This window comes from Neodiprion pinetum, chromosome 1, assembly GCF_021155775.2.
Source record: "Neodiprion pinetum isolate iyNeoPine1 chromosome 1, iyNeoPine1.2, whole genome shotgun sequence".
Taxonomy (NCBI): Eukaryota; Metazoa; Arthropoda; class Insecta; order Hymenoptera; family Diprionidae; genus Neodiprion; species Neodiprion pinetum.
The window spans coordinates 12,382,940-12,402,214 of NC_060232.1; the positions used below are offsets into that span (position 1 = coordinate 12,382,940).

Genomic DNA, 19,275 nt, shown 5'->3' on the forward strand with positions numbered 1-19,275 from the left:
ATATATTTCTTTCTCTTTTGTAAAACATTTGAATCCTAGATAAAAAATATCCTTCTATTAAGAGTGTTCTTTTTTTCTTTTTTTCAACTTTATATTAAGTAACTATCATCAGCCGACGATTCCTCATATTTTAATCACTTATTTATTTATTATTTCGGTCGAATGGCATGCTGATAGAAAATTGACGATGCGTTGCAACGAAAAACTTTGAACAACAAGTGAAATGTGAGAGCAGGATGGCTCTAGAAAGACTCCAGACAAACATTTCTTTCATCTGTGTGGGGTGAATGATGAAGAAATCTTATTGAATTCTGTAAGAACAATAAACGTAACTTTTAATATCTTCAACCAGTCTATTCATTACTATACTTTGACTCTGAACAAGTTTCCCACGATACTTGATAATCTGTGTTTCTGAAATTTTGACGTTTACGTAGATCAAAAGGACCTTTCACCTTCGTACTAATGGTGGCCATAACTTTCGATGTCACGTAATAGATATCGCCAAAAGTGGATCGAAATAATACTATAAACTAACTTTGAACCTAAAATAAAAATTTTTAATCCTGCACGACGAATGGATTATATATTCAAAACGGGCGATAATTGTATCGTAAATATTAACTTCTTGTTGTTGATCGGCATCGCTTCGGCTGCATTCTTAATCACCGATACAAACACAATGAGAAGGGATATTCGTGTGAAAATTTATACTCTGCGATACCCTTGTTCCAATACTACCTCAATTATCTCCAATAAAGGAATTTTTACCTTTTCAGATTATAAATAACTTTTGACCCCAAAACAGCCCTCTGTATTTCCGTTGATTTAAAAAAAAATATCGCACCGAAATATTGTACGCGGTAGCTACTCGGCGATTGAATATTAATTTCTGCCGCTTTAGTTGATACGCGAAGCAACTTTAAGCTTGTGTAATCACACGATACTTGAGCGAAAACATATCAGGCTCATTAGCAGGTTTTTGTAAAACAAGATCAGGGGGATTCGCATCGATCGATAAGCGCGCCATCAAACGGTAAAAAAGGATAGGTTGAAGAGAGGGAAAGAAATGACAGAAAAATATTTTTTAATAATGGGTAAAAAGTAACATGCCGAAGCGGATGGGCGAATCAGGATTTATTCAGGATCTGAATTTTGTAATTGAGTTTTCATGATTCCACACACGTGTTACCGTCGAGAAATCCTTACGGAATACACGGCTTTGGGAATTTTCAACGAAATTGCCAACTCTACTTGTCAAGTTTGTTCACGATAATACCGAAGTAATTTCAAAGTGAGAAATAAACATTCACGCATCTTATATACCGATGTAATACAATTCTGGGGATATTTTGGTACTTACCTTTCCAAAATTGGAGAGACCGCCGATGTGAGGTACTTGACCGGGTTCATCCACCGTACTGCAGTCTGCCCTACCGAACCAACATGTCAATAACTTTATAGTGTCAATATTATGTTACATAATATCATTATTATTTCATCATCATTGCACATTTCGCAGTATCTCGTGGAGGGTATGATAAAAATGATTATACAACTGTAGCCACGGATAAGTTCTTCGAAATTTGAAAATATTTGGGTCGAAATTGTACTGGTGAAATATGCTCGAAAAGCATTTTGACTGACATCATCGGTGATTGAAATGAAATGATGGTTTCAATCAATATTTTGATTTTTTACTTAATAACCGTGGGGGAAAAAATTCTCAGAAACCTCAACAAGGGGGCGGATTCGTAGTCTGAATTTTTTTCTGATGAGAATTTAGCATTATCAATGAGTTGGGGATACGAATTCATCCCCAAGTTGAGGTGTTTTTCCGTAACGGGAATCTTGGGATTTATTTTTGTTCTCAATTTGTCGTATAATATACCTGACAATAAGTTGCGTTTGTACGATGGGGAGAAAATTTTGTTATTACAGAAGCCGTTGCCAATTCACACGTTCAGATATGTTTTATCAATTCAAATTTTATAGAGACAAAAGAAAGATTTTTTGGCTTCGCCAAATATGGTAATTAAAGATGGCGGAGGGAGTTTTTTTTTCATTTCGAATAACAGTCATCGGATTGAACAAAAAGTTGGTTAGAAGAAATCGATTAAAAACATATTTATTTAAATCAACAGGACATTTTTTTGGACAGATTTGGTTCAATGAATATTAATAACAATTGTTTTGATAACTCTCTTTCTTTTTCCCAAATATTCAATTCTTTTCATAACATGAATTATAATACTAGCGAGGAAAATTGGACGTGAATTTTCTCAGATTTTTTTAACGAGCCGTTAATTTAAGGAATTATCTTATAATTTTATAAATTTTTAAGGAGGTCACAGCTATTTTTTGATCAAGCACTTTGATTGATTTGTTTACTCTCGAATCGTTGTAGCTATTGATCGAAACAAAAATCTTACTACAAGTTCTGCATAGCTCAAGAAAAAGGTAAAGAGTTTAAAGAAAAACGAATGTGAGTTTTTTTTTATGGAACAGAGATTTTCTTTTATTTCTTTGGCTCAAAAGCGACTTAAACAATATCGTAAATGCAATCAATACTGCCTTTTCAGATAGTCAAAACGAAAATGAGTCTTGTAGCTGTTACCGGAAAGTCTAGTATCTGTTACTGTTCTTTATCATTACGATCATCGTTACTATATTTTCTTCTAAATGTTGCGAAAATTTAATGCTCGTGCAACAATAAATTGATGTTAAAGCCTTATTTAACTAAAAAAGTAGAGTAAACCGAACAAACTGATTATGCGTTGCAATTACCAAAAAAGGATCGACAATAGCGCAAAATGGTTACGTGTACCTCGTTTTTCGTAACTCCAACAATATTTAAACAGTTTTTATAATGATGCCTGTTTTACTGAATTTTTCTAGCTGCTATAACGAATGAAATTTTTCTCAGTGTATTTCCCTTATCCGACATCTACATCTACTACGTGATTGGGCTAAACTGAAATTCTAACTATTCAAAAAGTAGAGATTCATATTCTGACGTAATGTATAAAATGAATGTTTCTCACAGAACCGTCCGCTTTGTACTAATACATGCAAAAATTCTCCGTGTGAATGAATATATATATATATATATATATATATACACATATATGTATACACATGTATAGTATCTATGAACATTTTTTGCAGCAGGATCACTGAGTAATGTTTGGATTCGAAGAATGTTTCCTTCGGGGCTAGAAACAATATTGGGACGCGACAGAGCTTGAAGAAACTGAATTCCGTATGAATATTTCGCTTTCAGAAACTAGTTTTATCACTTCTTACATCCCTACAGACTCTCCATAAACCATCATCTCACATCTTCCAACGTTTATATTGCTGAATTATTCAATTGGAACTCGAATCGAACTTTTCCTCGACACCATTGATTTCTTTTCACTCCCAAGGGTAAAATATTTTTTCCAAAGGATTTACAAATTTTCAAACATACATATGCGTATTTTTTCGTTGAATTATCCGTGAAGAATTTCATTATTTAGCGACAATTTAAAACGAAAAAGAGAAACGGGGCGGAGTTGAAGTTCCGAAACCACCGAATTCCGAATTTAGTCGCGATACTTGATGTAAAGAAATCAAACTTTGACGAAACAACAAAGTTTCGAGTGGTCGGAAACCCGACGGCTCAAAGTTCCGAAAATTCAAGTTACGATAGAGCAAAGTTCCAAAAAGTAAAGTTTCGCGAGAGTAAAATTCCAAAAAGTAAAATCCACTCGCACAGTGAAGTTTGCTCAACGAGTGGGTGTGAAAAATTAGGGATTCCGAAGGCAAAAATATCGAAAATCCAACACAAAGAAAGATAAAAATGGTAAAGTTTCACGAAGCCGGAAATTTACAGAACTGAAAATCTTCCATCATTCGAAACTTTGATCTTGCATCAAAGTTTGATTTCTTTCTTTTGAGTTTTGCCGCAAAAAAATTCGGAATTTGGCGGTCTCGGATCTTTTCAAATTCGGAATTTCAACCCCGCCCCGAAATCATACATTCACGTACAAGTATGTTCAGACATCACTTTATTCTTTCTTTTCGCCCATACATTGTACGTATAGTCCAAATTCCCACAAAAAGTCGTATCTGCGCCTTTAGTACTGGTGATCCTCAAATTTGTTCTCGAGTAATCTCAAGCTAGCTTATATTTCTTATTTTCTCACGCCTCTCGGAGATCCGAATGAATATGTGCTCGTATATATTTCACATCGGTGCAGTTTTTGAGTTACTTCGAGTTCAACGGGATGCGGCGAGCGAAGCTAAAAAAGCTATCAAAAGTTTTATTATCCGTAAAAGTATATGCATATATCTTTGGTACACGTACGTATATCGTATACCTTAGAGATTCGCGTCTACGTACAATCCACAACACACCGGCTGGTTAATTCTGCATGTACGGATACACAATCATCCAAATTGTATCCGAGATACACGTGAATCAGACACACTTTCGCAATAATGCAAACCACAAGGGATCATCTTACAGAAACTAACAATGAATTACTGAACTGGGCTGCTACTTTTTAATTGATAATATTTCAGCGCTTTACTCTGTACTAGTTTTTAGCCATCTAATTTCCGATTGAAATTTAGACGGTACTGTTAAATTTGATCGTTTTTTGTCCCATATTTAGTCCACAATCGTACTTTTCATGTACGGAGGAAAAATCTGAAGGAAAGTAACATTTGTTCAATGTCATGTCGCTGTTTGAATTTTGAGTGTTGGGTAGCCGGGTGTACTGAAAGAAAAAGTGAATATGCAAAACAATTTTTGGATTCCCCCGTCGAACTTGCGTGCTATATAATTCCCACGCCAAAACAATGAATCAAAATGAATAACAAAACGTGTTATTTGATTCCATTTATTCACACAAAAATCACACGTTTCATACTCGGAAGTCTTTTGTGAAAAAAAATATTATTGTTTAATGCAAAATGGCGTTGCAGTTATGAAAACGATCTCTAGACTTTTACTTCAACTCAACTTTGAAGGCCTTTTGTAAAGTACAAGTATGTTCAGGAATTGGCGAAATGAAAAATTCATACTGTAAATGTTCGAAATTGAAAATCTAAGTTTCAGACTTTCCACCTCACGAATTGTGAACATCACATCCATGCGTGCATTCGCTAATCCTCAGTCACGTGGATCTGGTTTGGAATTGTGTTTTTCTTCGAGCAATCCATTTTCGATGCCTCCCCGGCACCACTGAAGATGTTCTTTCTCGTGCGCCTTCGTGCGCTGATACCGGGGCTCAACCTCCGATCTCGCATCTTAAAGAACAATTCTTCGCTCTTGTAAACGGGGAATCCCCAGCCTTAGCTCGGCAGCCACGCCTCGCCTCAAGAATGATCCGGTACAACGGCTTACCACAGATCGATGAAAATGGCTGCACGAACATACCAGCCCAAAATCCGGAATTCGATCCGAAAGGGTTTCACCTTTTTTCAGACTTCACCGTTTTATTATTTATGTGAAATTCCCAACGGTTCATGCAGGAATTATTTTTATATAATACGATTGGAGAAAACTTATGACTAGTTTAACTGCGAATTATTTGTGAAATTTGAATTTCGGAAATCGCAATGGTATTTTACAAACAGAAAAATTTCATTTGTTATAGTAGCTAGAAAAATTCAGTGAAACAGGTATCGTTGAAAAAAAATTGTTTGAATATTGTTGGAATTACGAAAAACGAGATACACGTAACTATTTTACGCTATTGTCGATCCCTTTTTGGCAATTGCCACGCGAAATCAGTTGTTCGATTTACTGTACTTTTTTAGTTAAATAAGGCTTCAACGTCAATTTATTGTGACATAAGCATTAAATTTTCGCAAAAGTTACAAGACAATATAGTAACATTGATCGTAATGAGAAAGAATAGTAAGAGATACTAGACTTTCTGGTATCAGCTACAAAACTAATTTTCATTTTGTACCTAGAACTATATTCTTCGATTGTGGTAAAAAATGAAAATAGCTAAGGACTGAGCGGTAACCGGAACTAAAAATTTCTCCCAGTGTATGCATACAATCATGGGTACAGGACCTGGAATATATTTTCTTTCAACTTCGTTATTTACTCGTGTATCAAAACAAATCATTGTTGTAACAAAATCGTGTTCAAAACTGATCGAAAGGTTCCGAAGTCATCAAGCACTCTGATCACGTGGGACAGATAAGCAGAAAATTTCAGACTTTATTTTCCACTGATTCAAAAAAAGTTAGACCATGTAAAAATTATAAAATTGTTACGAATAATCTGATGACATTTCTTTTGAATTACAGACAGTAATCGATGCCGTAATGTTTTTTTTTTTTTTTTTTTTAACATTTACGACACTTTTATTGGATACGCCTGGTTACAAAGTTCTGATAAATTCGGAAACATCTAAAAATAATCATCAACAAACATAAATCATTGCGTTGATTATATTTAGCAATATTCTTTACCTCGACATTCCGACATACACAGCGGATATTCGAAATAGAATGTTCCGAGCTTTGCGTTTTCTTAAACCACAATTTATAAAATGAATCCTGCAGAGTGATAAACATTTCCAAAAGTTCAACGGAAAACGTTAAGAACCCGAGGAAAAAGTTCGTTATATTTTACGGATTATTGCACGCCCATAGTCGTGGAAATGAAAATTAAATATGAATTAAGTAAAATTGAGTTGAGAGAACTTTTATGAGTTAAGGTGAATTCTTGCAGGTTTTTGCTTTATTCTTGTGAAATTTGCATGACTGGCATAGATTTCTAGCTACACGAGAATTTCAACAGCGTTATATTAATCACTCTTTCGCTTTTCGTTTCTCATTTTACCGCACTCGGTGAGATTCTCCTCTTTCTTCTCCTCCTCCTCCCCCTCCTTCTCTTTCTCTTGAATTTCTAACGCCAAAGTATATAACAATTTTATTATTAATTGAATTCAGGTTTAATTTCTCACCCCTCACCGTTTGGTATTTTATCAAAGGTGCCTGTAGAATTCTAACGAGCGTCAAGTATACCTGCGAAAATTTTCCCCGGCGATTTTACGCATCATAAAAAATGTAATGAGAAATTGCTAATAACAGAACGGACTTCAGCCGAGAATATTGAAATGATCACCGTTTATCGATCGATTGCAATTATAAATTACGGCCCGCCTTATTTTATGTTCTTTGTGTTTGCAGAGACAAAAGTATTCGGAAAATTTTCTCCCATAGAAACGTTCTTTGATCTCGTAACAATTAAGGGTGGCCGATTTCATGCACCAGCATCTTCGGTAAGAAAAAAAAAAATGAGATTACAAACTTTAACAAGACATTTTTTTTCTTTACCGACGCGACGCGACGTCCGATCTCTTAATGAATGTGAATAACCATCCTGACTTCTGATAATTGGATTAATACTTTCCACTGTGAAAGATTCTGTGATGAAATTACGACTGTCTGAAGGGATTGATGAATGACTTTCTTTCATCCATCAAACGTTTCGAATAAAATAAATTTTTTTATAATGTAATATTTGTTTTCAAGTATTTTTTTTTTTTTAACTATTCTAGTTTTTAAAAATGCTTCATGTGAATTTCTGGAATATTATCTGGATGAAATGTACATTAGTAACCATTTAATATATCAGGCGACAGCTTCTGCAATAAACTCTCCTAATTTTACCTGACTAAAATGCACATGTTGAGATGAAATAAAAATTTCAAAACGTGTTTCGCTATTCAAGTGAACCATGCGATGAAAAATTGTGGCTCGTCGACCAAGGCAGCATTAACTGAAATGTATGTGACTTTAATGAACTCAGAAGAATTTTCCAGGTTGTACTTGGTTTTATTTTTTCCCCCCACGGGAAAAGTTTCTCGAAAGTACAGAAAATTTCACCTCAGTTATATCACGTTACATATTAATCGATATAAACAAAGTATACGGCCTCTCGTTTTTAATTTTATTACTTTTAATATAATTTGATCTTTATTTAGAAGATCGCCGTAACAATCTTCACCAAGTTATTAAATTTCTTTCACGATCATTCAATTTCTTAAATGGTTTTAGAGAAGCTAATTCTAATATATACATCTTCACAATGTTAGGCTGCAGAAGCAGAAAAAAATGTTTAGAAAAATATATTTGGCCTGATAAAATAATACGCAACAATTCTTCATTATCGCCTTATATAATGTTCTCACAATATCATGTGTTTGATATTTTTTCGGTGCCTCCCGAATATTGGAATATTATTCAAATCAACCATTTATTACAAAATCATGAGAAATGGTACAATTAAAAGAAGGAAATTGATAATGGCCTGCGGACAATTTCGGATCTACAAGCGAAAAACGAAATGTTACGTTCTTCTGCACACTCCACCCCCTGCTTCATGGTAACGTCACGTTGTCCCCATCCCTCTCCTGACGTAAGATCGAAGGTATTCGTCGAATGGCTTTATTGATCAATCGGTATCGCGATTTGGCAATTGAATTACACCCTTGCACTCCACGGAATCATTGCGACCTTGTCTAGAAAAATAGATATGAACGAGGCACGGCTTACGATTAATGCAAGACGTTGACGTCTGGTTCCCAACGACATGCAAGCAGCTTCAGACACCTCGAGATTTATCGCAGTGATCGGTGGTACGTCCTCCCATTACGAGAACTTAATTAGTATAATCAACTGCTAAGTGAAAAGGGGCCATTCAAATATGACGTCACGTTGTTTCCGGCCATTTGCACCCCCTACCCTCATCGCAAATCGTTGCGCAGTTTTTCACCCCCCTCTCGACGTGATGTGATCTACTTTGATATCGCACCTCTCCCTTCTTTGGTACAATTCAAAAATTGTTAATAATATGGCAGATGATGTCAAATGGTTTATCGTAAAACAAACAAATACGCACAAAAAAGAGCCACCTTGTCACAGGTCGCCATAGAGAAACTAACCCCTTCCATCCCTGAGAAGGTGACGTGATATTTGAATGACCCTTAAAATGACTTTCCAGTTGTCCAATTTTTACGTATTCCTGAGCGTTGTCTATTTTGAAAATAAAATCAGCTGACTTGTGAAAGTCGGAAAGATTTTCAACATTCGTGAAATTTTTAATTGTTCTTTCGTGCAAAAAATTTGACGTCAAAAAGTGAACTGCGGTTCTCCCCGAAGCTTATCGTAGCTTTAATTTGAGTAATAATCAGAAGTAAAACGTTTTTGAAAAGAAAACGACTAATGTCGTATCTTGTATAAAGTGCTTGCATAAGAAAGTCATAACGGAGGAGAAGTTTTGCATGTTTTGATGCTTTTCGTTGATTTGCTGTCTAAAATCTAGTATAGCGGCTGAATTTCGCTGTAACTGCTCACTGGCGTACCTTCACCAGTGACAAATTGACAATTTAAGTTAGTGAAATAATCAGGATTGTGGCGTAGCTATAAGGTCACGCTTGTCATGAAAGATAAACTATGAGGTTGGCATATCGATACCAGGGAGCCCTCCTGATTCAATCGATATCAATTTAACCCCAGGCGAACCGTATATAAATGAACGGACGTAGTTTCTATAGGTGGTCCGTGGTTTTAATTATCTTGCCTGAATGGCGGGATTAGGCACTCACCAAGGCGTATTGCAGGTGTGTGTAAGGGTGAGATATCGCGCGCCCAACTCGTATAGCATCCTAAGAACGGCCAGGCTGTTTCCCACGGCGTGACCACCTTCGACCCCGATCAAACTAGCCAGTCGACCTTCCTTGTGTGCGATTTCTATACCTGAAAAACATTAACGAATCCATGATATACCTTGATTTCAGTTCAAGGATTCTTACATCTACTTCGTGCATGAATTTGTGTTAAATAAACTGACATAAATGCGAACAGCCTGAGTACAGTTTTGAACTACGCGGGTCAAAACTCTCAGGGTCGATAGATGGCGCGTCGACCGCATATCGATCCATCGATGTGCAACTCTATCAACGTAAACTTCATACCGGACCGTCTTATCCAATATGGCTGAGAGATATCTTTTTCCGCATCGATCACAACTTACAATTGTTATTGACACCTTTTTCCGAATCGATTACAAATTAAAAAGCAATCGACGTTTGTAATTTGTAATTTAAATGTTATTCATTACAAAAACTAATTATGTGCTGGAATGTACCAATTGGTACGAATTTCATTCTATTTCGATTTCGTTATTATACTTCACTGATGAAAAACCGCAGGCTTGATGCTTTTCATCCCCGATAAAAACGAGGGTTTTATGATAAGCAATCTGCTTCACGAATTTAACAAATGCGTTACATATAACCCATGCTTCGTAATAAACTACTGTTTTTTCTAAGTGAAAATTTGGACTAATGGAAGAGGAAGCAACTTCATTCCTACGTTCATTTCATGTTCATTTTATACAGAGTGAATTGCTAACGCCAGAATGATCTGTTGTCTGCTATGGTTTAATGCGCATGCGCTACAATTCAATAACAGTTATTCGCCAGGGTTACCAACCGTCATGAACGTAACCTAAAAAATGTTGACAGTTGTCACTGACAGGTGTGTTCAACACCGACGGATGTCAAAATCTTTGAGTTAACATGCATTACAAGGAACTGTAGTCTGAATTCATGACGGTTGGTCGCCCTGGGAAACAATTGCGCTCGGATTGTAGCACGTGCGTATTAAACTATGGCAGACGACGGAACATTCTGTCGTTAGCAATATACTCTGTATATTGTTATGCACAGGAGATTATTTTCCTCTTTTAGTAGTCTGCAGACGGTGGGCCGATTAACACGTCACGGATAAAATAATGTTTCACCATTCGCCAACGCATTAATTCATTAATAATTTCGCTGTCAGGAATCTAACACATTCATCTGTTCAGTTAAGTATTGTAGTTATTTGGTAAATATAACATACTGCTGTAGAGGAATTTTTCCGTATGGTTATTCTCTGGGACATTTTATAGGAATTCGATCTCATCCTGAACCTTGGATGTATGTCTTGTATCGAGATAGTAATTTCATATGATTTTTCCGACTCTCTAAAACACTCGAATTTTTACTCATTTTTTTTCAACCGTTTTTAATTATCGACATTTCTTCAAACATACGTATTCGTCTATACAATTTAAAAATCTGAAACAATTTCGTAAAATCCGGCGTCAAGTACACAGGTCTGCAACAAAATCCTCCTTCAAATGAAATATTACAGATATAAAGGTTTTTTGCCGAATCTATATATGTTTTCCATTTTTTGCTGTGACGTATAAATTACGTTATATGATTTTTTTTATTGTACGAAATGCAGAAATCGTTGTGTTTTGTTTTTGCATTTACACTGCTTTCACCTATTTAAATAGTGTCTGTATGTAAGTGCATACAAGAGCATCAAATTTATTGTAATTATTATACAATAATAATAAAGAGAATCAAAAGTTTTTTTTTTTTGCAGACCAGTGATATCAAATTTTTTAGACCTAGAGGTAGAGTTGGTTTTAGACTTGGTTTAAAAAAAAAAAAAAACTATCCAAAGTTGATTATGATTTTGTCATTATTTTGAACAAGGATTATGTTTTTAACAGAAATATTCATTTTCACTATTGTGATTCTCTTTTGTTTCATTTACGAAATCATGATTTTCAACCCGTTCGATGGTGAAGTAAAATCAATAACTCTCTGAAAATCAGCAACCAAGACATGTTTCGATCGCTCATATTGAGATTTTCGTAGGGGTATAAATAATGAACAATATTCATCGTGTTTGTGATAAAAATTATAGCACGGTGCGTGTGAATGAATTCTCTAAATCTTTGACTACTAAGGATTGAATGAAGATCTTGTTTCATGTCAAAATTCAATTGGATTATCGTCTTCCAATGTATAATATAATTCTGGAACATATTTGCTTACTTTCTGTCAATAATGTATAATCTAAAGAGAAGAATAGTATCTTCACACAGTTTTCAGAACGCCAAATTGAATCGTGTTGAACATTTTAGAGGTTAGGTTAGGTTAGGTTAAGTTAGAGGTTACATCGAGTTAACATAATTGTATTTAACTCTTCTTTCTCCGGCATCTATCCCCACTTTACACTGCGTGATATGGTGCCACAACTTTGAAGCTAAAACTTTTCCATCTCCGTCTGCTGTACATTAGACTGGGCCAAAAAAATTGACTATTTTTTTTTTTGAAAAATATATTGAGAATATCATTCAGTATGGCAAAAAAAAAATTTCATGAAATTTTAAGCCCTTAATATTAACTTTAAGAGGTCTATCATCGCTATTTTTGATTTTTAGTAATAATTTGATGTTTTACGTCAGAACTGTCGAAATATTGAAGTGAAAAAATTTATGTTCACTTATCCCTTTATAAAATTAAATTCCCTACAAAAAAGGTCTGATTATAGATTTTTGTCAGACAAGCCGTTTCCGAGTAATTAAGCTTAATATATTGATATAATTTCTCGATTAATTCTCGAGAAATTCTCGAGAAATTATATCAATTTATTAAGTTTAATTACTCGGAAACGGCTTGTCTGACAAAAATCTATAATCAGACCTTTTTTGTAGGGAATTTAATGTTATAAAGGAATGAGTAAACATAAATTTTTTCACTTCAATATTTCGACAGTTCTGACGTAAAACATCAAATTATTACTAAAAATCAAAAATAGCGATGATAGACCTCTTAAAGTTAATATTAAGGGCTTAAAATTTCATGGAATTTTTCTTTTGCCATACTGAATGATATTCTCAATATATTTTTCAAAAAAAAAAATAGTCAATTTTTTTGGCCCAGTCTACTGTACATGCTCTCTGAAATGGTGTAGGAACTTAATTTTTCTACTTCGTGCCAATAGAATCAGCTGCTTTAGAAATGGAGAGAAAACGAAGCTAATTCATTCACACAGGTTAAACGTTCAGAAAAGAAATTCTAAAACGAGAAAAATGGAGGTTGGAAAAAGACATGGCCTGGTATTATAGATATTATTAACACGCGAACGAGACGAACGTGAAACTAGCCCTCAAGCAAGAAACGCGATTACTAATGACCCAATAGATGCAGGTATCAAAAAAGATTATTAAACTGCTTGATGTATCTAAGGCTCAGAAGACTTTGTCAAATCTAAAATTCCTTTTGTAATTTTAATACCTGAGTAAGACGAATAGTACCGGACTTATCGAAACCTATGCCTCGTGTGTGCAAAGTTTAGACGAGCTACACTGATTGAGACCGAAATCATTGAATGTATCATTCAGATCTCAATTTGCTTATTTTGTTTTCTGAATATTAATTAGCTGATTAAGACCAAAATTATAAATAAACAGACACACACATTGAACTTCTGAAATTCTTAAATTTTCTAAATTACTCTCTAAATTCAAGGTCGATCTCATATCTAATTGAGTAAATTCGTTTTATTTCTCATCACCTACGGAGATACAAGAAAAGTGTCAGTTTCACTTGCAAATGACTGCTTCTGATTACAACGAATTTTTACGTTATTGATCCTCTGTAGTATCCGAAGAACAGGTCTTTAGATATGTCGGTTCGTTTGTCAGGCTGTCAGTTTGTCACCTATCCCGGCAAACTCTAGCGATGAACTTAGGGATTATAACTATAAAAACTGTACCTTGATCAGTCAAAATGGGTCCTACTGTGACGAAAAGTACCGTGAGCAATACTGTTCTGTCGACCTGTTTTTCTTGTTTGTTGACGCACTTCGAAATTTTCAAAACGCTTTAGATTCCGGAAGTGCTCCAAATAACAAATGAAAATAAATCGGCAACAGGACCAATCTTGGAATGATAAAAACCACAGGTCCAAGAATTTTTTCTCAAAATTTACATTTTGAAGAATTTCAAACTGCTCTTGGGAATAATTCATAAGATGATCGAATGATGAGTCTGATTTTGCAATAACCGGAATGCAAGGCTGAAGGTTTTAGGGTGGGTGGGAATTTTAGGGATTACCGTGCTTGATTAAATAGGGGTGAACAAAGATGAACTGTAAAGAGATTTGAATGTTCGTGACTCGCTGCATTTACATAATAGAAAAACAAGCGAATGAATGATTGAATAAATAATTACAAAAATAAAAGTAAAATAGTAATAATAATGGGGAGCTTTTTAAAGTGCTAACATAAACCTGAAAAAAATTCAACTAAAGTAAAAGTGACGTGATTCAAAGTCGCACGCTCTGAAAAAAAATATAAGCTATCCAGTAGCAATATAACGAAATATCGAAATACAGACGCAGATATATCAGGAAGTGGAAAAATATGTAAACGACAAAACGTCTCTGCATTGTTCAATGCATGAATTGTCTGTTTCGCGTACGGAGGTGAAGTCGTTTCTTTCGTATTGACGGAAGAGCTTGAGAACATGGAAACGAATTTTAAGTGAAAAATTGATGTTAGAATGACTTGTAGATAATCAAATATAGCTAATAAAAATGAAAATTGTCTTACAGAACACGTTAAAAAATTCACATCCAAGCACCAAGTCAGCGATCAGTGAAGACGCAGAGGCGCGTTGATCACAAAAGAAAAAAAACATGTAGCTGCTAATCTCCGGACTATTGGCAAACGATCAGTTACCAAAAATTTTGGGTTAGCTTCAATTGCAGTATTTCGTCATGCGTATTAACGGTGAAACATTTTGATTCATGGGCAATATCTAGCTCGTGCGATTACAACTCTCGCCTTTGCGAATCACGCTGCAAACGTATCACTCATCGGAAATCACCCACTTTCCGCACTTGTTACACAATTTGCGAAGCCTATGGACCGTGCGCAAAGTGCTTTATCTCCAAAAAGTGCGGCGGAATGACGTTGATGTATGCGTGCGACAGAAGGGCTCGATTCTACTTTCGATCGGTTCAATTTTTCAAAAAAACGCGAGTTTTCCAACTCATGTAGCGAGTTAACGGGGTTAGGGTCAATTAGCAACTTTGAAATATCGATATTTTTTTTTTCCTCTTAAATTTCGAAAATACAATGTCCTGAAAGTATTTGCTGTAAATTTCATAAAGATTCGAGGGCAACGTACAGAGATGTTCGATTTCAAATAAGGTGGTCTCGAGTAGGTATATAAATAAGAGAATGTGAAGCTGGGTAGGTTAAAACGTGTAGTACAGAATTAGAAACATCCGAGTCAAGTCTCATCGTCTATTCACATCCACCAAAATACGTCTACAGTATCTGAAATCGGACGTCACTTTAAAAATTTTGAAAATACCAAATTCTAAAAGTCGACCCATATCAGTATCATTCTTGCCCGTTGGAGCCCTACAAGTTTTGTACAAAAACTGTTCTTTTAATTTCTGAAATATTCACTTGGGACGATTGAAACCGAGCACCCCGTATATACATTATACATCTATCGTATGTTTAAAGTCGGCACTTATAAATGTGACATGATTCGAAGTCCACAACACTGTCAAACGGTAATCGAAGGACTGTGGAAATCGTTCGTCATTTTTTAGAAACCGTGGTTCAGGTACGGTTTTGTCCTGGTGCTTGTTCCGATATTGACATAAATTAATACGTCACGCAATATTCTTGAGTCCTGCTCAGCGCCATCTTGAAAATGAAGAATAGAGATACCGAGGTCACACTCGGACAATAAAAGGAGATGATGTTCGGTAACTGTGCCAGAAAGTCAACGACTCGAAGTCAGCTATACGCTATGCTAATACGGAACGACGATATTCGGGAGGGAAATGCTTTTATCACTAATGAAATAACATCTTGGCAGTTTGTCTGCTTAACGTTTGTTTTGGATTTCCGCTAGGATATTCGATGCTATTTCGAGATTGGTTACATTTTTCCGATGCTCTCTCGTCAACCGTCAATTTCGTGGATGACATTGTAGCTGCCCCTCTAGATCTGCTCCTGAATCTAATTAGACTGTGTTACAAAATGCTAAAATATCCTCACGTAGCTACTCGAGGTTTGTAAGCTGTGCGTGTAAACAGAATTTTATCAGAACTGCGTCTTTGAGTATGGATATTCAATAAGACAAGAAACGATAACAGGCTTTGGAAGGTAGAATAAAACGAAATAAAATCAACCACCGCGTTCTCCTTCCTAGTAGTTAATCATCACCCTACTTTGTTCCGTAATCGTGTTCAATGAATTGCAATGGGCAAAAGAAAAAAGTTTGTCAAGATGGGGGTGACTTTAATAGCTACATAAACGCCACCTCTGAATCGGTGACAGACGGTAGAAACTTTTAATTTCTTTGGTTGAACGATCAGTCGCTCAATTAGGTACAGCTAGAAAATTCTTTCCGCATACATTATATATTATAGATATCGTTTTCTTCCGCATTACCGATTATAAACGACTAACGAATGAGAGGAAATAAAATTGGCCAAGGAATAAGAGACACGTGCTGTACCCAACAAAGGTGAAGAAAGCCATGGATTCGATTTCCGTTCACTCGACAAATGAGTACTCCTATCCCCTCGTCCAATCCACGCGGATTTTGTCTCCACCTCAGTTTCACCCACTCCATCTTCTTTTCTTCTTTCCTCCTTAGGCTCCCTTCGCAATTCTTCTTTTCGTCTCTTTTCTAGGGGTGGATTTCCCAGCCACTTCCAAGCTCGGCGAAACTTTCGGCTTCTGTATTAGCAACCTATTACGCTTCGACATTTCTTCGCCACCTTCCTTATTGATCGAGTCCTTTTGTTCTACTTGAAAAGTATCAGGACGCTTGTTAACTAAGATCTCGATAAAGCACGAAGAACATACGACAGAGATGATGAATTATTCAAGTGGTTTTTATACCGTTCCATTTTAAATTCACTGCACCGCACTGAAGTATTTTTGAGTTGCGTTTTATACTTACCTGCTACCCGCTCACTATGTATGGGAACCGTATATTGCTTCATCGGAATTCGTTTTCTTGAGGAATATTTGTTCTATTCACTCGATGAATCTAGATTCTATCCATTTTCTTGGCAGTCTACCAGCTCAACCCCGACAAACTCTGTCCCGTCCTAAAGACTTCTTCAGAGAGCCGTTCGACTTGATATCTCTTTTAAAATTCAAAGCTTACATCACTTTCGCAGAGTGCAGCAGCGATCGCTTTACAGTACCGTATATGAAACTAGGAGGTTGGAGAAAGGAAGAAGAAAACCTCAAAACAAATTTCACCAGTTGAGAATGTTGTTACTGATATCTCAGATCGTCGGAATAGCTTTTCCTCAAAAATATTCCACACGATCTGACTATGAAATTGAGAATCAAAAGCACACCGAAGCTTTTAAGACTTCGTATAAAAGGTCGATAAAATTTCCATCGCTAGAAACTGCACTTTACTCCCAAAGGATTTTTCACCCTTGATATATGGAATAGAAAATTGCATTCACACTTCTATCAACGAGCCGAAGACGTTTGGGGATTTGCCGTGAACAAAACTATACATCAAGGGTAGCCCAAAAATGTGGTACAGTATACTCGACGAGTAAACTCGATTCATGTTTGAATTTCTTTTTCAGAAAGCCAACGTCGGTTGTTCTTGATGGTGATCCCAGTTTCCTATACAAACGGTGATTTTTTCTGACCTTCCAAAAGGATGACCCGACCTTATAATCTGGGATTCATATTTGACTTCAAGAGAAGTCGGCCGAAAAAAAATACAGAAATCTACATGCTCGCAATCAGTGGAACAATGTGTGACATTCAAACATCGCCAAGAGAGCAATTGATCTCTTCGAGTCACCTCAAAGAGCAGGTATAATTAAAGTTTACGGATCAAAGTAAAGTCCTTGTTTCTGCCATACATTATTTGTGCCATGTAATTAGTTATTTAGTTTGGTATGAGTGCAAAATACATTTGGAATTGTAAGAGTGCACGTACAATCACACCAGGGCCAATTTATTTATCTGAACTAACCAAGGGTATTTCAGAAAGCGTTGGGGTGAAAAAAAGGGTCCAAGGATGAGAAGCGCTGAATCATTCGTTTCTCAACTAATTTATCAGTGATTTTGTACGGCTTTAGAAACAAAGGATTTCATGGAATTCCGATAAGCCATTATTGCGATCTACAATATATTGGAAACGCTACAGCAGGCAAAGTTTCAATTGTCTCAGCCTTCAGGGAAATGGTACAATATTCGATTCGGATTGGCTGTGTGAATTAAAGACACTCGGTAGCGGTATAAAAAAAAAAAAAAAAAAAAAAACAACGAAAATACCAACTTTTGGAAAGCGGAAACGGTGTGAATTTCATATTGACGATCTACATCATCACTCATAGATTGAAGCACCGTCAGGGAGTTCAGTAATCCTTGAGTTGCCAATTACTGAGAGTCAAAGATAAATAATTCGCGGCTAGAAATTGTCTCTATTAAAATCCATCTGAAATTCAGCCTAAATTGAATGGTATCCGAACAACTCACTCTGCAAAATTGAATTCAAGATCGCCAATTGGCTATGTTTCCAAGTTATTAATCCGCAGCCAGCGATTGGCCACTTCCAAGAACCGTTTGCAGTCCACCGTGAAAGCTGCCTTAGCCTTCAGCGACAGTGGAAGAGCCAATAATTATTAATTACCAGGAATTATATCGATCTACGGTTGAATAGCCACCTAGTAGGGCGGTGGTTGCTGGTATTCGCGTAATTACTCACAGCCACGACCGAGATGCGGCGTTTGTTTTTGTCCGTTCCATGGATGTTGTCGTAACTTTAACCGCACATTTCGTTCGAGTTGAAAATCCCACAATCCTTATTGGTACCTACACACCGTGCATGTACATATATTCCATATTCTACACAAGGCACATCCAGGTATAATTTTAACCGCCAATTTACATGTTTTACGGTGCACGTTACACATAATACATATGTCTCTAATTGGCTTTGCTTTCAGGCTTCCCCTACAGCATCGCAATTTTTAACTTTCATTGGATTTCCATGATAACTTTTATTAAAACGATAGGGAGAGTCAGACAAGCTGCAGTTAAACTGTATAATTAAAAAACGGCGATCGAATGTAATTTGTCGTTTACGTCATCGGTGAAAATGTGTTGGAATACTTAACGACTTGTTTCATTCGCATACGGAACGAGTTCAGGGATTTTTCTTTTTTCGTACATAGACGTGTAATCGACGTGTAGAAACTTGAAACAGGAGCCATAACTAGCTTTATTACGACACGTGCTGATCGTCAAACGCCTTTTTTGCCTTAACTTGGAAACTTTGGTAATTTGAATGATTTAATGTTTCGAAACGGATTCACTGTCAAGCAGCATTAACTA

The 19,275-nt window shown here is 36.0% G+C and overlaps 1 protein-coding gene across 3 annotated transcripts in view; it reads right to left on the minus strand.

The window, feature by feature from the left end:
• The window catches only part of LOC124218055 (dipeptidase 1), a 142,040-nt gene that overhangs the window by 69,538 nt on the left and 53,227 nt on the right, over nt 1-19,275 (minus strand). For all 3 annotated transcript variants that reach the window (XM_046624428.2, XM_046624421.2, XM_046624437.2), the window contains 2 exons: nt 9,624-9,774; nt 1,364-1,433 (listed from right to left, as the gene is read on the minus strand). In XM_046624428.2, the coding sequence (XP_046480384.1) occupies nt 1,364-1,433; nt 9,624-9,774 (221 nt within the window). The remainder of the gene's footprint in view (nt 1-1,363; nt 1,434-9,623; nt 9,775-19,275) is intronic.